The sequence below is a fragment of the Malaclemys terrapin genome, chromosome 16 (genome assembly GCF_027887155.1).
Source record: "Malaclemys terrapin pileata isolate rMalTer1 chromosome 16, rMalTer1.hap1, whole genome shotgun sequence".
NCBI classification, from domain to species: domain Eukaryota; kingdom Metazoa; phylum Chordata; order Testudines; family Emydidae; genus Malaclemys; species Malaclemys terrapin.
Genome location: NC_071520.1, coordinates 26734416 through 26762383, shown reverse-complemented (window position 1 = coordinate 26762383; position 27968 = coordinate 26734416). Strand labels below are relative to the sequence as shown.

At 41.0% G+C, this 27968-nt stretch overlaps 2 protein-coding genes across 12 annotated transcripts in view; one reads left to right on the top strand and one right to left on the bottom strand.

Moving 5' to 3' along the window:
- The first annotated feature begins 4069 nt into the window (after positions 1–4069).
- On the top strand, positions 4070–27873 carry RHOF (ras homolog family member F, filopodia associated). Of its 2 annotated transcripts, XM_054006221.1 has the most exons (5): positions 4080–4477; positions 5639–5726; positions 22039–22148; positions 24703–24837; positions 26855–27873. In XM_054006221.1, exons 1-5 carry the CDS (start codon positions 4307–4309, stop codon positions 27017–27019), a joined length of 669 nt encoding a protein of 222 aa, XP_053862196.1. In that variant the 5' UTR covers positions 4080–4306; the 3' UTR covers positions 27020–27873. The 2 variants fall into 2 exon arrangements, with proteins under 2 accessions (XP_053862195.1, XP_053862196.1); XM_054006220.1 differs by lacking the exon at positions 26855–27873 and having other exon boundaries at positions 4070–4477; positions 24703–26817.
- Positions 8459–27968, bottom strand: part of TMEM120B (transmembrane protein 120B) — a 65444-nt gene continuing 45934 nt past the window's right edge. The window contains exons 12-15 of one of the 10 annotated variants that reach the window (XR_008442506.1): positions 24677–24768; positions 20913–21706; positions 13240–13371; positions 8459–9865 (exon numbers count right to left, since the gene is read on the bottom strand). The gene's annotated coding sequence lies outside the window, so the exon portion shown is untranslated. Of the gene's footprint in view, positions 9866–11971; positions 13372–19291; positions 21707–23199; positions 23354–24676; positions 24769–27968 lie in introns of those variants that run through there. The other 9 variants (XR_008442507.1, XR_008442508.1, XR_008442504.1 and 6 more) reach the window with 9 other exon arrangements.

The window sequence follows — 27968 nt, the reverse complement described above, 5'->3', positions numbered from 1 at the left end:
CAAGGTTGTGAAGGCTAGGACTATAACAGCGTTTAAAAGAGAACTGGATAAAGTCATGGAAGTTAAGTCCATTAATGGCTATTAGCCAGGATGGGTAAGGAATGGTGTCCCTAGCCTCGGTTTGTCAGAGGGTGGAGATGGATGGCAGGAGAGAGATCACTTTATCATTACCTGCTAGGTTCACTCCCTCTGGGGCACCTGGCATTGGCCACTGTCGGTTGACAGGATACTGGGCTAGATGGACCTTTGGTCTGACCCAGTACAGCCGTTCATATGTTCTTATGCTCCCCACTTAGATTGGTAATAGAGAAATTTTGTATATCTTCTGCCATTGTTTTCATTTCACATTATCTACCTAAAATAAAATGCTGATTTTTCTTTCCAAGAAAAACACAGTAATTCAGGTGGATTGCTGTGTATTAATATCTGCTTAATGGATTGACTTTAACTGCAGTTTGTAAACTGGATAAAACATTTTAAAATGATAGGGTTCCAGCATGGTTTTCGTGGAAGTGTGGACAATGTTTTCTCTTTTTCTCCTGATAACTATGTCACCAAATCACAATAGACAGTTCCCCTCCACTAAATACACTACGGCATGGTTTTATGACACCAGCAGGCCAAAAATCCTTGTCCACCTTGGTTAAAGAACCCCTCTTCTAATGTTAATTTTTAAACATGGCTATACCTAGCATCATTTTGCCTCCAGTGTAAACAGGACCCCAATTTAATGTACAATCTATTTCATTTGTATCTTGTGGCAAACATAAACCAAGTATCAATTGATGAAGTGGTGAGCAGTGTACATTTAATTTGGTAACTGATATTGGCAGTAATAAAAATGCAATATAGACAAAACATTTACATACCACTATTAGCAGATTCTCGTTTTTCCACAGTCACTGCATGTGTTTATATGCTTAGTGCTTCACAGTATGTAGTGGATAAGAGTTGAGCGGTAATGTACTGGGGCTAGACTTGTTATATCTGCAATAAATAAATAAATGGGATAAACACTTACAGGTTTTAAAAATCATATTTGCAATGTGTTAATAAAGGGCCAGGCCCTGCTTCCACTGAAGTCAGTGGCAAAACTTCCACTCAGGATCAGACTCATAATACAGGTGTGTGCATTTATCACAACTAGGAAAAATACTTAGCATTTATATACTACTTTATATGTGCAAAAACATTGTGCAAACATTAATTTAAAATAATGAATGTAACCAAAATATTGAATGATTCCATTTTTCAAATGTTAGGTTGACTATCTATTACTTTAAAATACTATATCTATTTATATGTTGATTAGAGTAGACTAAATTGCTCACTTGTATTATGTTGAGTCCTGAATCTAAAATGCTTCCCCTAACACAAAGTATAAAGGGGAAGTTTAGACATGTTTTTTGTAAACAATCAAACAAATCCTACCTTGAATTAGTTATTGAATTAAAACTCTACAAATTACAGTAATTCATTCAAGGGACATGAAGAAGCATATTTATGGGTTATAACATATCTGTTGATTTTGAGATGAGTTATAAGGGCCTAATCCAGCAAAATGCTGAGCCATTCCTGGGCAGTGCTGAGTTCCTTCAGCTGAAGTCCATACAAGTTGAGTCCCTTACCATCTTGCAGGATCAGACTTTAAGAGCATGTTTAGGTCAGGAATGTTCATAAGGTTTTGTATTATCTTTTGACAGATGTATATACTCTAAATGTTCATGTTATATTTTCTCAAAAATAAAATGTTAACATCATATAGGAGTGAACTCAAATGCCCATTGTCTTTAAATTTTGATTTTACAGCTCCTACCTGGGTACTTATATGGCCCCCCCACCACTATAATATCACCTCCTTTTTCTATTCAGTTTTCTGTATATGAACCAATGTCTTCCTTGAAACATCACTGACTCCAAGGGCTAGAGACAATTCACTGGTAGTGAAAGTGTGTTTTGCATGCAGTCTCGAAGGCCATCTAGTGACACAACTATGCAGGAAGAAATGTCAGACCCCATGTGAACTGTAATTTAAAAAAAAAATTAAGCAAAAGTGGGGAATGATAAACTCAACAATAGGTAATATTTCAGAAAGTTTTAGGGGTGAGCCAAATTTCCCAAGGAATTTAGATTTGCATAGTAAATAGGAGAAGAGTTGAGACACTCTTCACTCAAGAGGGAGCAAGTGGTTCATCTATGCTAGGTATAGGACTTAGTCCCTACAGAGAGGTGGGGCCCAATTTTGATCTCAATTACCACATTGTAAATGCAGAGTAACTCCAGTGAAATGCAAGATCAGGGCCATATTTATAATCTTATCCCTTTGGTTCTTATCTTTAAACAGATGCTACTTATGTGTGTACAGTTAAGTCTGTGCATAAACATTTACACAGGGTTTGGTCTATGTAACTGAAATAAACAAAATATTAGAGCTAAATTTGATGACAGTAAGGTTAGTATTTTACCAATAACTTTGAACACAGTTGACGTTTGCTAATTTAAGACTAGGGCAGCTAAGTACCATGGTGATAGATGCATTAGAAATTAATAAAGTTAGCCACATGAATCTCTGGTGAAATACTGATGTAATCTGGAGTTTCATCAAGGATGAACTTGACTCAGTACGTTACCTTCATTGTCCTAACAGCTGTTCTTTTCACCTGTGATACCGCATCACTCGCACCCTGAAAAGGAGTACTGGGTGTGTCAGATATATTTTTGGCTGCTTTTATTTCTGGAGAGTAAAAACCATGTTACTCCTCCAACAAGCGTTTCCTGCAGCTGCCAGAGACTTTAAACAAATAAAATACATGTTTAAAGCCCAAGGAAATGCTCTTGAGAAAAGGTGAAGATGCCAGAACAGTTAGGGGGAGGGCAGGGCTTAGAAACAGTGCAAAGGAGCTCCTGTAAAGGGATGGAAATCTGACAAGGGGCTTCTCAATTCACCAGGGTGTAAGAAGTACCTGTGTACAAGGCTGTCATGCGCTGGAGATTCCTATTTAAATGGGGTTGATCTCAGTGCAATGTGAGGGGTCTGCATGAAGGTTTCCAGATAGAAATCCATGGGGCGGGGGTCTTAATGCACCCTCTTGTGTGTGTAAAGGGGTCTCAGTTCCCTAGGGCCCCTGGGTATAAGGGGGGTTCTCAGTTCCCATAGGGCCCTTGGCTGTAGGGGGGTCTCAGTTCCTATAGGGCCCTTGTGTGTGGGGGGGTCAGTCTCAGTTCCCATGGGGGGGGAGGGTATGTGTGTGTGTGTGTCAGTTCCCATAGGGCCCCTGGGTGTAGGAGGATCTGGGGGGGGGGTGTCTCAATGCCCATGGGGCCCGTGTGTGTGTGGGGGGTCTCAGTTCCCATAGGGCCCCTGGATGTAAGGGGGGTCTCAGTTCCCTAGGGCCCCTGGGTGTAGGAGGATCTGTGGGGGAGGGCGGGGGGGTGTCTCAGTGCCCATGGGGCCCCTGGATGTAAGGGGGGTCTCAGTTCCCTAGGGCCCCTGGGTGTAGGAGGATCTGGGGGGGGTGTCTCAATGCCCATGGGGCCCGTGTGTGTGGGGGGGGTCTCAGTTCCCATAGGGCCCCTGGATGTAAGGGGGGTCTCAGTTCCCTAGGGCCCCTGGGTGTAGGAGGATCTGTGGGGGAGGGCGGGGGGGTGTCTCAGTGCCCATGGGGCCCCTGGATGTAAGGGGGGTCTCAGTTCCCTAGGGCCCCTGGGTGTAGGAGGATCTGGGGGGGGAGAGGGGGTGTCTCAATGCCCATGGGGCCCATGTGTGAGGGTGTGTGTGGGGGGGGTCTCAGTTCCCTAGGGCCCCTGGGTGTAGGAGGATCTGGGGGGGGGAGAGGGGGTGTCTCAATGCCCATGGGGCCCATGTGTGAGGGTGTGTGTGGGGGGGTCTCAGTTCCCTAGGGCCCCTGGGTGTAGGAGGTGTGTGTGTGGGGGGGGGTCTCAGTGGCTGCACTGAAGGCTCCCCTAGCGACGTCTGCCTACGGGCCGTGAGGCGGAGCCGGGTTTACGGGCAATGGCGCCACCGCGGGGCGGGGTCCGGCTTTGCGGTGTGTGGGGCACCTCCGGGGAGCGGAGCCGAGCCGAGCCGGGGCTGCTGCGGCTGGCGCAGGCGGCTCGAGCCGAGCGTGTTCCCCTCAGCCAATCCCCGACGGAGCCGGGAGCGGGGCAGCTCGGCCCCTTCCCCGCCCTCCTCAGCCCGGAGAGCAGCGACCCCCGGCCGCACAGGGAGCCGAGCTGACGGAGATGCCGCCTGCTCCCGCGGGGCGGCTGCTGCTGCGGCGCTAGAGCCGGGAGCATCCCCCCGCCCATGGCGGTGCCGAACGGGTCCGTCCCCGGCGCGGAGCCCGGGGACCCCAAGAAGAGCGAGAGCCCGCCCGCCCCCTCCGGCAAGAAGGAGCTGAAGATCGTGATCGTGGGGGATGGAGGCTGCGGGAAAACGTCTCTGCTCATGGTGTACGCCAAGGGAGCCTTCCCGGAGGTGAGTGCCGGGGCCTGACCCCCATCCTGCCCCTCCCCGAGGCGCCCCTGCCCGGCAGCCCTCCCGCCCCAGCAGGGGGCAGCCCGCTGGCATCTGCAGGAGCCCCCCCTGCCTCCCTCCACCAGGATTACCCCAAAGAGGACGAGCCTAGCCCGCCCCTGGGCGCTGGGCTGCCCCGAGCAGCCGGGCCGGGCTCCCCCCCCCCCCCCCCCCCAGGGGCTCACTTGCTGAGCTCTTTCGCGGAGGCCAGCGAGGTGAGGGGACATTCATGCCCTAGAAGTTGTTCCTCGCTGGCCAGAGCTGCCAGAGCCACAGCAGGTGCCGGGCCGCGCCGGGCCCCGCACTGGACGAGGCAGAGGTGCGTGCGGCTGGCGCTAGCAGCAGGCTGGGAAGGTTTGTCGTGGGGTGAAGGGGGTTTCCAGGAAGCGGGGTGGGGGCTTTCTGGAGGCTGTTCAACTCATCGCTAAACCAAGTCGTGGCAGGATGTGCAGGCGACGGGTTTGTACCTGCCTGAGAGAAGCAACTGCCAGGCGGTGGCTGAGCTCTGCTGAGTAAATTTGAGAGTTGGTTTTAGACCCTTATCTTGCCCGTTGTGCCTTCAGTTTTTTAAGTTCAAGAATGACTTTTCCTCTAGGCATTTGTAAACAGCCTTATTTTCAGAGAAGTCTCTGTCTTGAAACCTGTAATGTGAAGATATGGTTGGGGCTTTCTGGTAACACAAAAGGTTTAGGAGGGAGAATACCGGGTATCCGGCTCAGAAAACAGCTGTACCTAGAATATTGGTGGTGAGGTTCAAATAAAGCTTGAAACCTGTAACAGCTGAATCATTCCTTTCTCTTTGTATAATTGCATTTCAGAGAATTAAAATTTGTTGTTAGAGTACATACACCAAATATATGGGAACATAGCCTACAGGAGATGTCAGTGCTGTTTCTAGCCCTTCTGCTCTTTGCCACCTGAAAGTGGACAAGTCATTTTAACCTGTCTGCTTCACCTTCCCCATCAGTAAAATGGGGATAATATCTGGCTACCAGAGTTCCTGTAAGGCTTAATTCATTCATGCTTATAAAGTGCTTTGAGATCCCTGAAGGGAAGGGATTACTGAACTGCAAAATAGTATTATTATCATTTAACTAGAGTTGTATTTCCTTTTTTTGACAGAAATATGCACCTTCTGTATTTGAGAAGTATACCACCAGTATTACCGTTGGCAATAAAGAAGTAATTCTGAATTTGTATGACACTGCAGGTAAATCACTTTGAACAAAATCTTGCTTATTTGAAAAATAAATAAGTAGACCAGCACAGCCAATTTTTCTGCAGCACCTGGTAAGGGATTACACAGTGGGACTGACCTTAGGCAAGTAGGAAGCTGGCTGAAAGTTTTTTGTGCTATTAATAGCAATGCAGCAGATCAATTTTTGCACTACAGAAATTATTTAGTTGATTGTGTTTTTTTATTTGATATATCAACTATTCTTTAATATTTCAGACATTTGAGGGGATGTTATTTATGTGACCCCTTTTACCAGCAAAATACTAGACATTCACCAAACTAGATTGTTCTTGTTCTCTTTTGGATGTACAGCAGGCTGATATTGGAAAGATTGTAAAACCAAGCAAATTTTCTTTTTGCTTTCAGTTAAGGTATTTTTATTGGTTATGTTAGAGTTAAAACTACAAGAGGTCAAAACACACAGAACCCTGAAAGAATAAAACAACTTCTATTATCAATTTAGTCATGTCTATGTGACTGCCAGTGAGAAGAACGTCACTAGTCCTAATGAATTTACAGTTTTAGTCACGGCTTTGTTCTTAATAGTGAAGACTATTAAGAAAGTCACCAAATAGCATGCACATCTTGAAGGTATTAAAAATCAAGTGCCCAGAAGCAAAATGTAATGTAATCAACCAGGAAAATACTTTAATCTCCCACCATGTGTGATCAAAACAGCAAAAGGGATTTTTGAAAAAAGCCTGTTAGTGTTCAAAATAGAAAGCCCACAATGCTAAATGTATGTTAGAACATTGACAGCTTTTATGGTTTCTTCCCAGGGATGAATGGAATGGTTTGTGTTCAACTATGTTCATTATAGGTTTCAGAGTAGCAGCCGTGTTAGTCTGTATCCGCAAAAAGAACAGGAGTACTTGTGGCACCTTAGAGACTAACAAATTTATTAGAGCATAAGCTTTCGTGGACTACAGCCCACTTCTTCGGATGCATCCTGTGTCCTGTTCTGGTGTCCACAATTCAAGAAGGATGTTGATAAATTGGAGAGGGTTCAGAGAAGAGCCACAAAAATGATTAAAAGATTAGAAAACATGCCTTATAGCCTCAAGGAGCTCAATCTATTTAGTTTAACAAAGAGAAGGTTAAGGGGTGACCTGGTTACTGTCTATAAGTAGCTACATGGGCAATAAATAGTTCATAATGGGCTCTTTAATCTAGCAAAGAACTGTATAACACGATACTGTCTGGAAGTTGAACCGAGACAAACTCAGAGTGCAAATAAGGCTTACATTTTTAAAGGTGAGAGTAATTAACCACTGGAACAATTTACCAAAGGTTGTAGGAGGTTTACCACCACTGACAATTTTGGATTGGATGTTTTTCTAAAAGGTATGCTGTAGGAATTATTTTGGGGTAGTTCTATGGCCTGTATTGTATTTGAAGTCAGCCTAGATGATCCAGCGTCCCTTTTGGTTGTGGAATCTATAAATCTATGAACGCAGTGCAGTTACTCCAAATTTACATCAGTTTAACTTACAGCTGAATTTGGCTGATTAAGCAATTTTTTAATTTTTATATTTAAAAAAATACAGTTGGCCTTTTAAATCCATTGTAGGACATCAGAGTAATCATCTTTCAGCACTATTTTTTATATTAAATGATCTTTGCGGTGAACCTTTTGTCCAGTACAGTAGGATCTTGATTACCCACATTTTCCTAATAAATTGCCAGTATGTCTCCCTATTTTTTTTGACACACTTGCTCTTGAATCCAGTGATACAGATAATCTGGATCCTACCATACACTAGTTTGGAGGGGGTTTTTTAAGTTCAGGAAAGAACGGTGTGAAATCTACTATGCATAACCAATGTCTGGAACTTGTTAATGTAGAATTTTGGGGTGCAAATACTGTGTCACTTATTTTTTGTAAACTTGCTTGGTCATATTGACTGTCCTCTGTCAGTGCAGGGTTTTATCTATTAGACAGTTTTCTAGGGTTTTGTCAAGTCTAATTTTAAATGACTCAGTGATGTGTTTTCTACCACTTGTCTTGTGAGACCATTCCAGTTTCTTATGGACTATGTGCCCATGCCCACAAAACACTGTGGTTAAAACTATGATTGTTGCTAGCACAGTTTCAACCATAGGTCCCAATTCTTTACTGCGATTTGCTAGTGTGGATCCTTATCCCAATATGGAGTCTCATGAAAGTCAATGGGGCCTTTTTTGGCGGTTTGGGTCCACACTAGCAGATCTCAGTGTTGGACTGGGTTCACACTGTAAAGAATAGATCCTCTTAAATTCACCTTTTTCTGAAGTTGGTAGTTTACTCAGAGTAAGAGTTTATAATATGAGTACATCTTCTAAGGTCCAAACGTGCGCCAATGGGCTAAACTCCCATTGACTTCTTTGGTTGCAGGATTAGGGCCAAGAATTATGTGTTCTTTCTTGTAAATCTGAATGGTGCAGTATTATGGGGGGAGGGATAGCTCAGTGGTTTGAGCATTGGCTTGCTAAACCCAGGGTTGTGAGTTCAATCCGTGAGGGGGCCACTTAGGGATCTGGGGCAAAATCAGTACTTGGTCCTGCTAATGAAGGCAGGGGGCTGGACTCAATGACCTTTTGGGGTCCCTTCCAGTACTATGAGATAGGTATATCTCCATATTATTATATTATTATTTTAGAAGTGGGCTTAAGAGAGCATTTAACTGGAACAGAACACTATCAAAGGATGGGGTTTGTCCTGCTACATAAGTGCTGAGGAATTCATTTTCAGGACACGAGATGTTGTTACAGGATCAATGTTCCAGTACAATGACTTTATTTCTATCATATCACATGACTTAGGTATATTAAATCACTTTGTCAGATGAATGTTAACGCACTAATGTGGCAGTTATGTATGGTAGCATTATTGAATTACTGCATTCCCATTGGTCTAGAAAAGCCCTAGTGTGTGCTATAGCCTAATGGAGACCAGTTTTGTCATAAAAGTAACTATCTTAAAAGCACATTATATTGGCTGCAGTTTATTAATAAATTTCTGATTAGCTGAAATGTTTGGGGGTTTATTTAAATTTTTTTTAAAGATGAGTTATGCAGCCATCTGACTAGGTGACCCTGTTTCCACTAGCATAATGGCCTACATTTCCAAAAGTGTCTAATGATTTTTGGTGCCTCAATTTTTCAGTACCCATCATGAGACACCTTATTGCACCAATCACTATGGGGCCTGGTCTATTACTGGGGCCCCTAGGCACTACCATAGTACAAATAGTACTACTACTACTAAAAAATAAAGTCCCACATGATCTTATCATGAGCAAACTAGGGAAATATGGTCTAGATGAAATTACTGTAAAGTGGGTGCAAATCTGGTTGAAAGACCCTATTCAAAGATTAGTTATCAATGATTCACCATCAAATTGGGGGGGCATATCTAGTGGGATCCTGCAGGAGTCTGTCTTGGGTCCAGTACTAGTCAATATTTTCATTATTGACTTGGATAATGGAGTGGAGAACATGCTTATAAAATTTGCAGATGGCATAAACTGGGAGGTGTTGCTAGCAGTTTGGAGGACAGGATTAGAATTCAAAATGACCTTGACAAAATGGAGAATAGGTCTGAAATCATCAAGCTGAAATTCAATAAAGACAAGTGCAAAGCCTGACACTTTGGAAGAAAAAAATCACACACACAACTATAAAATGAGGAATAACCGGCTAGGCAGTAAAAGGATTTGGGGGTCATAGTGGATCACAAACTGAATGAGTCAACAATGTGATGCAGTTGCAAAAAGAGCTACTATCATTGTGGGATGTAATAACAGGAGTGTTATAAAGTAATAGTCCCGATCACTCAGCGCTGGTGAGGCCTCAGCTGGAGTACTGTGTCCAGTTCTGGGTGCCACACTTTAGAAAAGATGTGGACAAATTGGAGAGAGTCCAGAGGGGAGCAACAAAAACAATAAATGTTTTAGAAAAGCTAACCTATGAGGAAAGTTTAAAAAAACTGGGCATATTTAGTCTTGAGAAAAGAAGGCTGAGGGGGGACCTGATAGCAGTCTTCAAATATGTTAAGGGCTGTTAAAAGAGGACAGTGATCAATTTTTCTCCATATCCGGAATGATATTAGCCCAAGAAGTAATCAGCTGAACCTGTAACAAGGGAGATTTAAGTTAGATACAGTTAGAAAGTTTTTCCTAATAAGGATAGTTAAGCACTGGAACAGGCTTACAAGGGAGGTTATGGAATCCTCCTCGTTGGAGGTTTTTAAGAACAGGTTGGACAAACACCTGTCAGCTATGGTCTAGGTATACTAGGTCCAGCCTCAGCACCAGGGAATGGACAAGATGACCTCTCAAGGTCCCTCTCAGCCCTACATTTTTATGATTCAGGGGCCTAATTTTCAAAGGGAAGATGCTCCGTATATCTTTGGCATGGTAAGGTATCTTGAGTTGATGCCCACTTTTGCAAATTTAGTACAATATATTTTATAGTGCCCAGAGCCAATGAAGTTACTCAGTTGTTTCAGATGCTGTGACCCAGGAACCTCTTAGTGCCAACTTGCAAGGGACACACAGGGGCGTGAATAGGAATTACAGGAATCTCCTGGGTCTGGTGTATACATTCTGGTTCACCAAAGAGTGTCATGTGAGGTCTCAGAAAAATCCCAGTATTACAGTGGTCATCAGTATCATTGCAAAACGCACACATGAATGTTGTGTAAGAAGTTACGTATGTACGCTGAAAATTATGTTAAGAGTTATGCGTAAGGACCGGTCATCAGCAATGGTGAAAAACAGGTTTTCTGTCAGACAAGATACGTTTATCTAGGTGTCTGTTTACATGTAAATTATGTGTTGTATCATTCCCAGTGGGGCTCCTCCCACTGGTCTGAACCAAATGCTAAGGAAGGATTGTGAAAGCTTCAAAGAGAGAAAAATAACCAGAGGAAGTAAGGAGTGGGGATGGGAGATGACCCTAGTTTGATGTGCACATGAATGGTTAGCTCTAGTACATTTGGGGGACAAAGAAGACATCCTGGCATCCTTCGCCTAGGAAGGACAATGAGTTTCCTTGGTGAGGGGTTGCCAGGCTTGGTTGAAAACACTGGAGAGAACTTTGGTTGAGATAAGCTTCTTTAGACAAGTGATAAACTTGTTAGTTAAGTTTAGTCTCTAGAAAGAGTGTTGTGAGATATTTTATATATATATAACCATTTGTTTCCATTATTCTTACTCACTATCACTTGAACTCTGTTCTTTGGTAATAAACTTATTGTTTTCACTATAAATATATCCAAGTGCTGGGGTGTAAAGCAAAATGATCCTGAGCTGAATCTTACAAGTGGTGTGTACTGTTTCTTTGGGAACAGCAGGCCTGGTAATTCTGTGAGTGTTCAGTGGAAAAAGAGCTGAACTCTACGGGGAACATTTGGAGGTCTCCGCAGTTGGTGTGTGCCTATCACTGTCCTGCATGGAGAGAGCAAGGCCTGCGGAGGCCTTGAAGGCAGTGCTCATGTTGCCAGAGCCTGGTGGCTTCAAGGAGCTGATCCACAGCACTGCCTCACCCCTAGGGCAGGTGGTAGTGAGGTGCCTCGCAACCCTAGGTGTCCTGGGGAGCATCATAGATGCTTTAAATCATAGCAGCAGTTAAATTATTTTAGCTACTTATATGGCCATTGTTACAATAGTATCTGAGTTTCTCACCATTTTTAATGCATTTTTCCACAGAACACCCCTGTGAGGCAGGGAAGTACTTTCATTTCCCCATCTGTAAAGTGGAGATAAAACAGAGAGAGACTAAGGCCTGGATCCTGAAAGATATTTAGGCGCCGAACTTTCATAAATCAATTGACTTGAGGAGCCTAAGTACCTTTGTGGATCTGGGCCAAGTGACTTGCCCAAGGTCACATAGGAATTTGACCTAATCATTGGATCATGCTTTCTCTCTGACTGCCTCAAAGCCAGCTGGAAAGCCCTTTCAATTACTGATTGAACAGTATCAATCACCAGATTTGACTAGCAGTAGATTGAATTAATGCCACTTGAGGTTTACATACGCAAATGTATACATTCTTGTTTTTTTCCCCTATTTAGCTCATATAGCTGTGACATAAAGAATATCAGTGATTACTAAATTATTCTTCTGTCAAACCAGGGTTTGTTCAGTATATGAGTCCATGAGAAAATGGAAGTGCTGATATATAAAAGGCATGAAGAATGAATTTTATTAATATTTAAAACATTTGAGGCAAATTTTCCATTTCTATTAAAATTGTAATAAAGCAACTGGTAACTATTTTATGTTCTGTACTAATAGAAACATTTCTGAAAATGTACTATTACTATATTTCACATTTTTATTGCAATAGAACATAGAAGTCCAAACAAGTTAAAGGCCCCATTGTGTATATAGTTAACATTTTTGTCACCAGGGAAGCAGTTGAAACTTAAAGCTGAGGTTGTCAACTAGCGGGTGTCAAGTATCAGAGGGGTAGCCGTGTTAGTCTGAATCTGTAAAAAGCAACAGAGGGTCCTGTGGCACTTTTAAGACTAACAGAAGTATTGGAGCATAAGCTTTCGTGGGTGAGTGCCCACTTCATCAGACACAAGTAATGGAAATTTCCAGAGGCAGGTATAAATCAGTATGGAGATAACGAGGTTAGTTCAATCAGGGAGGGTGAGGTGCTCATTGCAAAAGCATAGTACGTGTTATAAAACTAGTATAACTTATCTGAAGGCAAAAGAACATTGTTTAAAATGTGATTCTTGTAAAATAAACTTACTAAGGTCATGGAAAATCTTGACCGAAAACAATAATATAGTTACAAGTATATGACATTTATAAGCCCAAGATCCCCCAGATTCTTCTGTTGACAAGAAAATAAAGTCTGAAACCTTAATATTGCAAACTGTAATAGGATTGTAGTATGAGATTTCTGATCAGCTCAGTGAAAAGGAAGATAAACTGATCAGTTCAAGTAATACTTTAAAACATGTTGGAGCTGTTTCATCCCCCAGTAATCTAAACACAAAACAATTGAAATTGTTTCCAGTGAAACAAATCTTTGGGTCTCTAAGAAAGTTATTACATAAATATCAAGGTAGTTTTGGACATTTCTCTTTCATTCTTCATATATAAACAACAGGAGATCAAGTTCTGGAAGCTATTTTGTCAAGTACAGAATAGTGACCTATATGCAAAACTAGAAAGAAACTCTAATAAGAGTTTACATTTCTGTAGTGCTTTTCATTCTGGAGGATCCCAGAACATTTCACAAACTATAAGTCTACAGTACCACAGAAATGCAGCCATCTCTGGGGTGAAGGGCTTCAACCAACTGGCACACCTGACAACAGTGTCAGAGGGGAAACTTTGGCATGGGATGCGGAGTCAAATCTCATTTCTTCAAGAAAGTGCTGTTGGGTCTTCAGTATCCACACAGAGCAAACAGGACTTCAAAGTTGTTTAAGGTCTTGTCCAAGACACCCCCACGTATTAAAATTTATATAACTCAATATATTACCTCAGTAGGATGAAGGGATGAGTTGGTGCTGCCATGTGTTAAGGCTGTAGTTTCAAGGACTCTGTATTTGAAACCTGATGTCTAGGTCTCTAAGCCATTCCCTCCCACTTTGTGAGGACATGAACAAGGAGACTATGGAGAAATATTAAAAATAAAAATGGAGGAGAATTTTAATATATTTCACAGGTTTAATTCAAATTAGGGGGAAAAGTTTTCATTATATATGGTCAGTTTAGCAACAACTGGAAATCATGAATTGGAATAAAAGTGGATAGAATAAGAATTTTTCATAGTAGATCTTTTGTATTATTGTGTGCTACTTTCTCTATAATCTTCCTTATCAGAAACATCTCTTGCTGTAGCAGGAAGTTGGTGGTCTGTGTGCTGCAACCCACAAAGAGTTTGCAATACATTGTTTTGCCTGCAAATACATGTTGCATCTGCTTATTCAATTAAAATGCCTCACTGTAAAGTGAGATAAAGGAATTGAGAGGTAAATTAACTCCTTTCATTTAGCATGTAAAGAATTGCAATTCACTGGTGATGATGCTTTATGTTGTAATTCAGGAGATCTGGGTTTAATTTCTGGTGCTGGTCTCTCCCTCCACTGCCATCTCAGGAGGTTAGGTAAGAGCATATTCCATTCCGGAGGGACGCATGGGAGGGGAGGTAATGCCTTTTGTCACACATACTGCTCACTGTGGCTGATTAAAAGGGACATTGACAATCTCTAGCTGGAGTCCTTCCAGTCCTACATGACCACAAAGATGGTTGCCACTAAGATCCAAAACCTTCTGATGAGGAGTTTAGAAAAGTGCGTGTGAGACCCAAGAACCCCTTAATGGCAACTGGCAACAGGGTTACAAGAATATCTTGATTCTGGCATAAAGAACAGGAGTACTTGTGGCACCTTAGAGACTAACAAATTTATTAGAGCATAAGCTTTCGTGGACTACAGCCCACTTCTTCGGATGCATACCATGATTCTGGCATGTACATTCTAGTTCTTAAATGAAAAGCAGGGTCACACTGGTCATCAATATCATTGTGAAATATATGTACAGATGCTATGTAAGGAGATAGTTTCAGTATATATACATATGTTTTTAAAGTCTGTATCAAGGCAGAAGTGAAAACAGAGTTTCCTCCGGACAGGAGGTAAGAAATGTGTTAGGATGTAAATTAAACATTGTGAGCTAACACAATGGATGTCCATTTACATACCAAGTCAAGTTATCAAGGAGATCTGAAGTCAACAGGGAAGCAGCACACAGGAAAAATAAGTCTCAGGTGGTTATCCTGGCTGTGTACAAAGCCAATGAACTTTGGGGGCATATTTATGAGGCAAAAAAGACACCCCATTATCCTACATCTAGGAAGTAAATGGGCACTGCATTTACATTCATGAACATGGGATCTCAGCCAACCTTGGTTGAAGATGCTGTAAAATATTTTGGGGGTGAGAAACTTAACCCTCAGATGAATGTCCTTGCTAATGAAGTTTAGTCTCTAGAAAGCATGTTATGATTTTGTTTTATATGTAACCATTTGTTTCCAATATCCTTACTCACTATCTTTAGTCTTTAATGATAAAAACTTTATTTTGTTTTTACTATCGGTATATCTAAATCCTGAGCTGGATCATACAAGCTGGTCCTTTGGAACAGTGGACTTGGTAGTTCTGTGAGTAACCAGTGTCAGGGGCTGGATATCACAGGGGAATGCTTCAAAGGGCCTGGGGGGCACATGTTGTTAATCTGCAAGACAAAGTAAAGGGTAGGACTGCAAGAGGAGATTGTTTGATTGGATCACAGTCTGGTGGACTTAGGGAGCTGACACCCAGCCAAGCACAAGACTCCCTCATACGGGAGCCGGGGGGTAACAAGGTGACTCACAGGGCCCTCCTGGGAAAAAATGTAAGGCTGTTAATATGGTCATATTTAACTTTTGATTCATTTCTGCCAGGAAGAAAGTAAATTTCCCCAAGTTTTCTAAACTGAGTTCTGAAAGTATAGCCTTAGCTAACATACCACAGACTAAACAAAAGATAATTCAGAATTTTTCTTTAACTATAGGGGTTCTCAGTTATGTGATTGAAATGTTCATTTTAAGAGGAAATATACCCTTCGTAGCACTATCAATTGCCACCAGCTGCCAGGCTGGAAAGGAGATTATTTTCAATCTTCATGTAGTTAGGATCCTGCATACCACTTCACAGGTCATGCCAACATGCTGCCTCAAATTAGGTATGTCTACATTGCATTCAGAGGTGAGATTGCAGCTCAGATAGGCATATCTGTACCTGCTTTAATCTAGTGACCACAGCTAAATATAGCAGTGAAGACATGGTGGCATGTGCTTGCAATGCAAGTGTGTACCCAGAGTCCCAGGTGAGCTTGTACAGCCCATGCAGCCCCATCTTCACTGATATTTTTAGTCATGCTAGCTAAACTAAAGCTAGCACATTTGTGCCTACCCATGCTGCAGTCCCATCTTCAACTGCTATGTAGACCAGGGGTCGTCAACCTTTCAGAAGTGGTGTGCTGAGTCTTCATTTATTCACTCTAATTTAAGGTTTCGTGTGCCAGTAATACATTTTAATGTTTTTAGAAGGTCTCTTTTCTATAAGTCTATAATATATAACTAAACTATTGTATGTAAAGTAAATAAGGTTTTTAAAATGTTTAAGAAGCTTAATTTAAAATTAAATTAAAATGCAGAGCCCCCAGGACCGGTGACCAGGACCTGGACAGTGTGAGTGCCACTGAAAATCAGCTTGCGTGCTGCCTTTGGCACGCGTGCCATAGGTTGCCTACCCCTGATGTAGACATACCCAGAGAAAGGAGCACTCTTGCTGGTCAGTTCATAGGATGCCATTGACATTTAGCTTTAAATAAATATTTTTCCCTTGTCTGTCAATTGTAGTTCCATGGGACCTTTTCTATCCAGAGAATATATTCTAGAAGTAAATAATTAAAATATTAGGAAAAATCTAAAAATAAGTATAAAAGTCCATTATACCGATGGCTTGCATTTTTTCAACATTATTATGAAGTACACAGGCAATACATTTAAAACTGATAAACAAAAATATTTTATCAGACAATATGTAATTAATTCATGAAACTCACTGCGACAAGAAATTAATGAAGAAATGAGCTTAGATTAAAAGAGAATCCTATTTATTTAAATAAGTTACAGTAACACCAGCTAAGATTATAATTTATAAGCAATGTAAGCTTTCATGCTTCAGGACAGAATCTAGACATGAATTGACAGGGGGTAGGAAGAAACATCTGTTGTGGGTAGGCTATTGTATAATTGTGTCTGTTACAGGAGTTTAATGCCTTCCTTTAAAGTCATGTTCTTTGAGACCTGGTCTAAGAATTCTTAGGTGTTGGTCCTCTTTGCATGGACAGAATGTTATAGAATAGAGAAATAGTTCACTTGTAGGAACCTACTGAATAACTATAACAAAGCACAATGGTCATTAAGCTGATTGAAAGTATCATGATATGTTCCCAAGGATCTTGGATGCAAGAGAGAATTTTAATTATGTCCCCATGTAGAATGCAGGGTGGGTAGTCTATGCAAGCAATCCAAGCTGCTTAGGGCCTCATGCAGGCTGAGAAACTCAAACTAGCCCAATTTTCCCTTCTGGCAGCGAGACTGGAGAGAGTGCAACTCATGGCCTAATTTCCTCCTCTCTTCCTGTCCCCCATCAGACTGAAGCCCCACCTGTTCTTAAGGCCAAGTTGTGACATCATTGGCTAGTTGCCATTTCAGGCAAAGGAGTGAGCATGTGGTCTTTGGCAAGGAATTAAGCATCTCATGTGAAATTAGCTGTACCAAGTGAAGCACTGTGCAGGCAGCTTCTTAAAGGCACAAAGATGCAGGAAATTAATGCTAAATAGCAATTATTTTACAATACACCTCTATCCAGATATAACGCGACCCGATATAACACGAATTCGGATATAACGCGGTAAAGCAGCACTCGGGGGGGGCTGCGCACTCCGGTGGATCAATGCAAGTTCGATATAACGCGGTTTCACCTATAACGTGGTAAGATTTTTTGGCTCCCAAGGACCGCGTTATATCAAGGTAGAGGTGTACTGTGGGAAGAGAACGAATGAAAATTTTGAAAGAAAAAAATGTATATAAAAGAACCTTAATGGAATTTTCATACACCAATTTTGACAACACAACAGAGAGAGAAGAATTAAAACTGAGACTGAACACAAGTAATCAAAGGTTTTGTCTGAGCTAAGTGGCCCCTTCTGTTCAGTCCTGCAAGTTTGTTTTAATCTCATCTTGCAGAATTTTTGTTTTAAAGCCACAGTGAAGAAAAATTCTGACCACAGTCTGAGTAACCTTACTGAGAAAAGGGTGTTCTCACACTACTGTTCTTGCATGTCATCATCCGGATGCAATGGTGAAAGCTGTGAAAGGACAAGTCTTTGATAAGGTTTTGGATTTTTGTGTGTGTGACAGGATGATGAGAATTTGATGCGTCTGCCATTTTGACAATTCTCATCACTGTGTTTGAGGGCAAGAAGAAAGGCACGTATTGCTTAGTTTTTGGATCTAACTGGACCCAGATTAATTAAGGCATCACAGTCTGGTCTCTCAAAATGTTATGTAATGTAATAGCTTCCTGTCAAACCTGGGGCATTGCAAACAGGTTGAAATTTACAATCATCTGATTATTATTCATTGGCCTAAATTAAGAGATTTTACTCCACTTCCTAGAAGACAGTTGTCCATATTACACAGACCACCACCACCACAACTGACCTTTAATTAGCCCTTGTATTGACCATCTTGGTAGGAGGACCAAGGAATGAAAGGGGATTGACTAGGAAAATGAAATCTGCCACCCAGAGTTGGATGAAGCAAATTGGTTTAGTTGGATGTCCTTTTCCTGTTCCTAAAATGTCAGAGGAGGTTTTTTGTTTTGGTTAATTAACATTTCCATAATATTTAAAAAATGTTTGCATCCTGAATAAGTCATATTGGTGTCTGACAAAAGCTTTCAAATATGGAATTACTGGGCCTTGCAGCACCAAGGGGTCTGATGATGTAATCACTAACCCAGGGGTAGGCAACCTATGGCACGTGTGCCAAAGGCGGCACGCGATCTGATTTTCAGTGGCATTCACACTACCTGGGTCCTGGCACTGGTCCAGGGGGCCCTGCATTTTAATTTAATTTTAAATTAAACTTCTTAAACATTTTAAAAACCTTATTTACTTTACATACAACAATAGTTTAGTTGTATATTATAGACTTATAGAAAGAGACCTTCTAAAAATGTTGAAATGTATTACTGGCACGCGAAACCTTACATCAGAGTGAATAAATGAAGACTCGGCCCACCACTTCTGAAAGGCTGCTGACCCCTGCACTAAACCGAGGTATCTCAATTGGTGATGCCAGTGAGGTGTTGGCATGGATCCCTTCTGCAGCCAGCTTTCAGGTTGCTGCCGTCAACCTGCTGCACCCACAGGATCTTTCCTGAGCCTGATCCCCTCTGCCTCCTGATGTAGTTCTTTTGATTGGTCACTCTGGGTAACATGGTGCCCTCTATTAGCTAGATATTGATTTGGGTTGCTGCCCCTCCCAGAGGGCTGTGGCCCAAACCTTTCCCTCACACTTGTTCTGGGAGCTGGGGATGGAAGCCATCCAGCAGCTTAGTTACAATATGCACATCTCTCCCCTCCTCCTCCAACTTCTTTATGGCAATTAAACGCTAAAACATTTGGTGCATGTGTATACTCTACTCATAGGGTGTGATTACAGCTTGAGTAGACATACCAAAGCTAAACCTGTACAAGCCCACTGAGAACCCTGGCCAATTGTTTACGGGGCTACTCTGTGCTGAAGCACTCACTGTTACAGCTTCAACCTAGCTTGATTAAAGCTAGCTCGGGTATGTCTATGCGAATACAGTATAAACAAACCCTTAGTTCCATCATTCCTTCTTTCACACAGGTTTTGTTGTTTTGCTTTTTACAAAAAAGAGAAAGCACACTAGCTCAGACAATAGGATTTCACATACGGGCAAACATTTCCTATTGCACTATTCTATATATATATCTACCACAAGATAAGTGCTAAAGTATCTATATTTGCAACAGAGAACTTGAAAGTGTCCTTCTTCCAATGTTGTTTAAGATGAGTTTCAGCCTGCTAAAGTTATAACACAACTATTTTTAAGAACAACTCTAAAGCTGTTAATTTTGGCAGAGTTGAAGAGAAACAAATAAGCACTCTCTGGAATCAGATCATGTTATATTTCCATAAACCATGTCCTTTCTAGCCTTCCCATTATGGTGTGTGTATTTTAGCTTTTGCTATGCTCTGTATTTGCCATTCCTGAGGTGTATAAAATACGTAAGAAAAAACATGTTAAGCCTGTGTAAATCTACATTTCCTCATGTCTTTATCTGGTTATCTTAGTCTACAATTAAAAATAAATACCTGGTTCTTCTCAACCCACCCTCAACTTTGACTGTGAAGACAAAGCCCTGTGATGTCATATCTATCTGTTCTGTTTCTCATTATGGCACATCAGTTTCATTTACACCATCAAAAGCAGCTCTTTTGAGATCCCTAGCATGTTCATCAGACTAAGTGTTTTTGCTCTGTTCCAACTTGGGCAGGTCATCATGACTTTGTAAAATGGAACATCCATCAATCTGCTTCACCAATCACAAATGTTATGGCAAAGTAGCAGCAAATGAGTTGAGAGGCTGGAGTAGTTACTGTGGGTAATTTTATAACTGGCTGCTAGAGGATAGCTTGATTTCATAAAGTTGCCTTTGTGCAGGTTAAGAGTAATAAACGTGAGTGAAAGAAGCACGTGTACAAACACACATCCCAGCCATACTGCTTTACAACTAATTTCCTTCTTATTTTTTTTCTCCTGAAATTTAATACAACTTTAGATGATCACCTAAGCAAAGCATTATATGACACCCCCCTCCCCCCCCCAAAAAAAGTGGTAAATCTGGTGCAAACAACGAGGTGGATTTCAGAAAATGAGAAGGATTAGAAATACAGTTGTTGCATGTTATATAAACACTGCAGAGCACAATAAATTCCTTAATTGTCTTATTCTGGGATTAAAAGTTTAAGGGCCCAATTCTGCACTGTTTTGGAGCGTCTCCTCTGAAATACTAAATGCTCTTAACTCCACTGAAATTAAGGGCTCTGGGCACCATGTAGAATTGGGTCCTAACCCCCCACCATCCCTTTATGCAAATAGTTGGAAATCCTGTTACCAGCAGGGGTTAAATATTCAGGTGAAAGATTTGAATGCTCTGTAGCAATATTGTTCTTTCTGTATCCATGCCCTTCCTGATAGCACCATACTTTGGAGTCAAGCATTTTGAGTACAATAAGTAGTGTAGGGCTTTGTGTTGAATACCATGATACAACAGCTGTATATTAGAAAGTATGTTGAAATAATGGTTAGCAGAGGGGTACACTCTACGTAATGCTGATGCAAAGATTTTATTTGTGATAGCCTTTGGACAGGAATTGCCTCTGTGTTTTTGTATAGTATCAGGCACACATGGTGCTCAGTAAATATATGAAAATAATAATGCAAAAAGGATTGGCATCCCTGACTCACTTCTTGGAAAGTCAAAAACTTCCTGCTGACATACCTGACACATGGGTCAGCACTCAAGTGGTCATCAGAGTCTTCACTGTCTTCTTAAACATCCGCTGGTGCCTTCTGGAAAACTTTGAAAAACATCCTATTGAAGTATTGGCCTTTGATGAAACAGGATCTTTGATTTCTTAGTTCAACTGCCTCTGGTGCTGATTGGCCACCTCCAGACGCTTGCTCAGTGTGACATCACAATGCTCTGGTTTGAAGGTGACTGGTATGTCATAAATACAGGGAAATAAGCAGACCAGTTTTCTTATGTGAATGTGTGAATAGTAAAATGAATTCCCCACACGTCAAATTATTCCTAAAAAGAAATTTTTACAAACATTTCCAGGCGGTATCAGCAGCTCTTAAGGCCCATTTCATAGATCAGTTAAGACTGGCTCATGTTGCTGTGTATCTTGTAAAATCAGCTAGCAGCTGGTAGTAGTACTCTTTAGAACTGGGCATGCTGCGCAGTGTAGTTTGGTGAGGCTACGTGCTCACTAATGGATGGCAATCCATCTGAGGGGTGGCAGTTGTCATGCTCATTACCTTGCTCCATTCACTGACGTCGGTAAGAGAGGGGCATTTGTTATTTAAGCCTTTTTATTATGCTGCATTCACATCTGGCAAAAAGTAGGCATGCTTCCTGCCCATTGAACTCTGTATGTCAATAAGACCCTTGCCAATTCCACAGTTTTTAATCAGTAATAAGCTTCCAGTCTAGACTCCTGCATTTGTCTCTACTAGTGAATGACAATCCAGTCTTCATGTTTCAGATCCTGCACCATATGGCTTTGTGTCCTGCTTAGTACCAAGTTGCAAAATATTGAACATTTAGACCAAAAAAATCCTTTTGCTTCATACTGAGATTTCACAAGGATTCAATGTTTATAGATCTTTTTACTATAAAGCTGATTCTCAAACATATCTTCTTATACATTTTCAAACAAGGAACTCATCCTATTAAGGCCAATGATTTATTAAAAATGTTTACAATTTGTCATTACTGTTTTTAAGACAAGACATACTGCGGGCAATGGGAATGCATTTTAAAATATCTGCATTGTAATATTATAAAGAATGAGGTTTTTTTATCCAAAGTATTATCATCACCTTTTTTTCCCATGTTTCAGGGCAGGAGGATTATGATCGGCTACGACCACTTTCATACCAGAATACAAACATGGTCTTAATTTGTTATGATGTTATGAACCCTACTAGCTATGATAACGTTTTAATTAAGGTAAGAGACCTCATAATTACTTGGCTCATTCATGTTAAATTTACTATGCTATATGGGTGACAATGACTGATTTGTAACAACCTGATTGATTTAGCAGCCCCACTCCCTAAGATAAATGAACAGTGCATTTATTAGTTATCACCACACATCTAGCAATGGGCCTGAGACACAGTTCTGAGATCTGGATAAGAGTTTCTCCAACATTTATGGGTGTTCAGATTTCGGGATTGGGTTTAGGGCCCTCTTAGTTTCAATACAATATAAAAAAAAAAAATACAGAGAAATCAGAAGAGCAAGATCTAATTGTCCAGGAGTACCTCATATGAAGCTTGTCTTCTCTCCCTCTTTTTATTCATATATTTTTGTTCTATTGTTATTTGCCCCAAAGAACTCTTTCACCTGGCTTTTAACAACAAGTCATCCTCTTTGTGACCCCCTGCTGCAAGGTTGACTGGGACCCCAGATCCAGAAGGCAGAAAGTTCAAGGTCAATCCCCTTGCTCGAGTTACTAAGAGAAATTTACTATAACTTAGTTTCAGTTCTGTGATTGATTACAGATCTTTAGGCTGAAACATCTAAAGGGAGACTACTGCACACTTAAGGCTCAAAATGTGACCTACAGCACGTGAAAGTGGTTGTACTCTGATGGAGAATGTCCTCTGGATCATAAATCTTTGTTAGTTAAAAGCCACAGTTCCATCACTGCCTTAAAAAAAATTTTTTTTTATAAACTCTGTAAAAAATAAGAAGTGTTCCACACTCTTGGTTTTCACTCTATTGACTCTTTATCAACACTGTCAGTGTGCACAGCTATTCTTGCTGCCAGTCTGTATAAATTAGAACAAAATTCTTATTTTCAAAAATTTTTAAGATGGTATTAAACATTGAAGAGTAAAGCAAAAAAAAAAAAAAAAAAGCCTCAGTATAATAGCTGTCAGTGTCTCTCTAATCTCTCTGAGGCCTGGTCCACACTAACCCCCCACTTCGGACTAAGGTACGCAAATTCAGCTACGTTATTAACGGAATTCGAAGTACCTTAGTCCGAACTTACCGCGGGTCCAGATGCGGCAGTCAGGCTCCCCCGTCGATGCTGCGTACTCCTCTCGCTGAGCTGGAGTACCGGCGTCGATGGCAAGCACTTTCCGGGATCGATCCCCGAAGATCGATCGCTTACATCCGGACCAGGAAGGAAGTATAGACGTACCCTAAGTAACATACACTCCATCTGTTTCAGAATATATAATGAGCTAGCCCTTCACTCAAAGGGTTTGGAATTTAGTCTGTTTTCTAAGCAATTCTGAAATCAACAACAATGAGATAACACTAGATTTGAGTGTAATGGAGGTGAATTTGATTCCAAAGTTAGTGATGTATGGTATTGGGTATAGGGGAGACAGGTAGGCACCTCTTTATATCTTTGAATTTAGTATTTCTGTTCAGTCTTTGTGATGCTCCAAAGTGAAAGCTTAAGACTAAAAACAGATAAATGAAACTAAGTACGACTGGTCTGGATTCTGATCTTGTACCTGACTTTAGAGGATTTATTCTGGATTTACACTAGTGTGAGTGAGCTCTTTGGGGGGCAGGGACCATATCTTACCTATATGATTATACAGTACCTGATGTTGATTGGGGTTTTTAGGTGCTTTCATTATATAAATAATCTGTCTAGATGCAACAGAGGGTCCTGTGGCACCTTTGAGACTAACACAAGTATTGGGAGCATAAGCTTTCGTGGGCAAGAACCTCACTTCTTCAGATGCAAGAAGTGAGGTTCTTACCCACGAAAGCTTATGCTCCCAATACTTGTGTTAGTCTCAAAGGTGCCACAGGACCCTCTGTTGCTTTTTACAGATTCAGACTAACACAGCTACCCCTCTGATACGGTCTAGATGCAGCAGCTGCTCAGTCCAGAAAAAAAAAAAAAAAATTCAATTGGCTATTTTATTGAAAGCATGCTCGTTATGGGGCTAATCCTGCTTTCTTGAAGTCAATAGCAACATTTCGTTGCCCAGGATAGAAATTTTGGGTGTGCAAGGAATGCAAGTTCATGTCCTAAAGAAACTGCCAGCTTTTCCAAACTGCTCTCTATCTCAATCTTCGCTCATGTCTTAAAACACAATGTAGGAGATATAGCAATGGTTTTCAATCAACCTATTTACCAGTGTGTTCTGTGGGCTGCATCCAATACTACCTGTATGGCCTTGAGGATGTCACATGGCCTGCAGCTGTGTGCTGATTGGGCTGCAAGCGGCCCAGGGTTTGAGAACCACTGAGATATAGGAAGTCCCATGCAGAGTTAACCCTCCATGAGCAGAGCATAATTTACCTCTGAGTACTTTAAGGAAAGGAGGGGCCCCACATATTTACAGGTCAGGTTGCAGTATATCTATAAATACTCACTTAAACAAATAATATCCTACCCTGTTCCTAGCACTGGATACTTTCTACAGTTTTGTTGTAAATTGAATGCTGATTTTGCTCCTAGGCATTGTCTTTTTTTTGTTTTGTTTTGTTTTAAAGCTTACCTAAATGTTTCATTTTCCACCATCAGTGGTATCCTGAAGTAAGTCACTTCTGCCGAGGAGTCCCTCTAATACTTATCGGCTGCAAAACAGACCTTCGAAAGGACAAAGAACATTTACGTAAGCTCATGTCTTCTGAGCAGGAACCAATCACATATAACCAGGTAAAGAGGATTGCATTTAAGAGTTCTGTCCTTTGCACGAGCAATAGGTACATTTCCTATAATATGGTATTATTACTCATGAATAGTAAGCACTGCCATGAAAATCTTGACACAGAAAGGAGCATCTCACCTCAAAGGTTACTGTTGCTTATTGATGCAAAATTTACCATTCAAGCACCACTTTACAAACATTAACCAAGCCTCACAACACCCATGTTATGTAGGCAAGTATCTCTATCCCCACTTTACAGATGGGGATGATTAGTCAGTGGTGGAGTGACTTATTTCTTGTTGCACAGGAAGCATCTACAGAAATGAAACTAGAACCTAGGTCTGCTGCTTCCCTGTTCTTTCCTGTAACGACTGTCATCCCTCCTGCTACAGGTCACGAAGACAGCAGCAAAATTTGAGTATTCTGTATACAAGTTTGGGCAACAGCTTGAGGTGTACCAAAATTTTGCAATATTAAAAAAGGAACTATTGCTGCATCGGTGTCAGAAATTACAGTGTTCTTTCCAGTCAGTCAGAAACAAAAATGTTTATCATCTTGTGAAATTCTGCATACTGCCTCCATTGCACTTAGCGACTCTCTTCACCAATGTCAGGCATATAATATTTTATTTACTTCAGCGCAGGTGCTGCCAGGAGCCTTGATACTGTTATTCCCACAAGAAAGTGTAGACATTTATGAAAGCTCCTTTCTAAGAAAATCTATCAGCATGGCTTAAAAGGACTGAGTGCGGGTCTGCACTCCAGGGAGATCAACGCTCCTGCAATCGATGCAGCAGGGGTCGATTTTAGCAGGATACAGAGTGCTCTCCGGTTGACCTGGTACTCCAGCTTCCCAAGAAGATTAAAATAAGTCGATGGGAGAGCGCCTCCCGTCAATGCAACGCAGCGACGACACCGGGATAAATCGACCTAAGCTATATCGACTCCAGCTAGATTATTCACGTAGCTGGCGTAGTGTAACTTAGGTCAACTTATCCTGGTAGTGAAGACAAGCCCCTAGTTTACAAACTTTTCAGACCCTTTACAACAATGTGGCAAACTAAAACTTTCCTACGAGGGAGATCTTCTTTCAGCTCAAGATACGGAACTGCTGCTTTGGTCCCTAAATACCCTGGCTTCAGTCCCAGCTTTGAGTGGATTCTTCAGACTCCTCTGACATATAGATACAGTATACATTTCCAGATAGAGGTCAATCACCAAATGGATAACAGGCATATACCAGCAGTTTGTATTGTAGAAACATAAATAATATACAGAATTCTTATGGCTATCGGTTAGTAAGAAGCTTCTTTTGGGGGCAGTGTGCTTCAGGATTTCTTGTCTCTTATGCTCCATTTCCTCCTCATTGAGTACCCTACCTAAAACTGACCCATCCTTCTGGTTGAGTCGTCTTCTGAAACTCATCCACTCTGTTCCTGGCTCAAGCAGAAGGGGCCACTCATGCAACACAAGATATTTCTAATGCTAAGAACTGAGTTTGGGATTCAAACACTGATCCCTCCACCTCTGGAGCCTGCTGACATCTGAAAGTGGAGAAATTTTATGTAAAATTGCGCTTGGGTCAATTTGATTGTACTGTAGGCCCAATTTTCAAATATGGGTCCTGACAGACTGGATACACACCTTATTGCTAATTTGAGCATTCAAGTTTGGGTTTTGGAGGTTCTGTTTAGAGCCTAAACTTTTAAAAAGTTGGGCTTTAACACACAACAAAGTAGGCAACCAAGAAATCTCCACTGCATTGCACTTCCAAACTGGCTTTTAGATTAATCTTTTAAAAAAATCAATAAAGTTGTTCTATAAATGGAGCCTATTAATTTATCATTATTAAATATGTGTTTTACAGTAGTGCTTAGGACTACTACTACTTATTCTTTAACTCTACAAACAAAAGCATCTGCCTTCTTTTGCCTGACCCTATTGTATAAAGATATCTTCAGAATTATTCACTTCTTCCCTCTGTAACTCCAAGAACACTTACGTTTGTTACCTTCCTTTCTTCTAGGGTGAAGCAACTTGTCAGCAGATGAAGGCACAAGCTTATTTGGAGTGCTCAGCCAAGTGTCGAGAAAACATAGAGAATGTTTTTAAAGACGCAACAAATATTGCATTGAATGCCATGAAAAAAGCTAAGCGCCGAAAAAAGAGGAAACGGTGTTCGATATTATGATGATCCAGACCACTGGGACTATAGAAGAGCTTGTTAAAATCTTGATACATTTATTACCAATAGTTTATTTTTATAATTTTTTTTCAGTCCATTTTTATTCCTACTTCGATTTTATTTTTAAAATTTGATTTTGTAATATTGTGCTTTTTGTTGCACTTCATAGGAAGATTTCAAAGCGCTTTGTGAATATTAGTTTGTGGTAGATGGCTATGTTTATCTGGATTTTGTTCCTGACCGTAAATGACTGTCAGCCAGGTTCCAAATCCACTCTTATTTATACACTGACAGTTTGACTGGCAGTCTTTATTTCTCATAGTTTTATTCTAGCACATAGGTGCTGGTAGTTCTGGCTGATTTATTGGTCTTGTTCACTGCTGAATTGACATGGAAAGGATAGAAATGGCTACTTCTCTCAGACGAAGAGTGAAGTTAAATCAGAGCAGATGGTCAGATTCAGAGAGGATAAAAATCAAAAGTTCTATATTGATGAGTTCTAATTATAATTACAAAGCAACAGCTCTATTAACCATTCTTCTCAGAGTAGCCTCAAGCAACTGCCCCAAACTATGTACTATTCTGCTGCACCTTTATTAGAATGTCCACTTCGTAAAGCAGCTGTTTGGAAATCTATCATGTGGTCTCTCCAGATTGGATTTATGATAACAAAGTGTTTTACATCCTTCATTATAGTCTACTCAGAAAGCCACTCAGTGCAGATATGATGCATCTTGCTAAATGCTTTACCTCTCGCAGGTAACAGCAGCTGCCACTATTTTAATACCCAGAGAGAGGATCGAATGTGCAATACAAGCAAAAAACTTACTTTAAAATAAACAAAAGTGCAATTTATTCAACACCGTGTGCTTGTATGATGTGTGGCAAATTGAGCTGTGCTACTTACATGTGTGTTAAGAATTACATGGTGAAATCATCCCTGCTACCCTACAAT

What these genes read in the sequence shown, in the direction of transcription:
- RHOF (XM_054006220.1), top strand. Translation starts at nt 4,307, where the DNA reads ATGGCGGTGCCGAACGGGTCCGTCCCCGGCGCGGAGCCCGGGGACCCC. An exon ending in CCAAGGGAGCCTTCCCGGAG is followed by an intron (nt 4,478 to 5,638) that starts GTGAGTGCCGGG and finishes TTTTTTTGACAG; the next exon opens with AAATATGCACCTTCTGTATT. An exon ending in GAATTTGTATGACACTGCAG is followed by an intron (nt 5,727 to 22,038) that starts GTAAATCACTTT and finishes CCCATGTTTCAG; the next exon opens with GGCAGGAGGATTATGATCGG.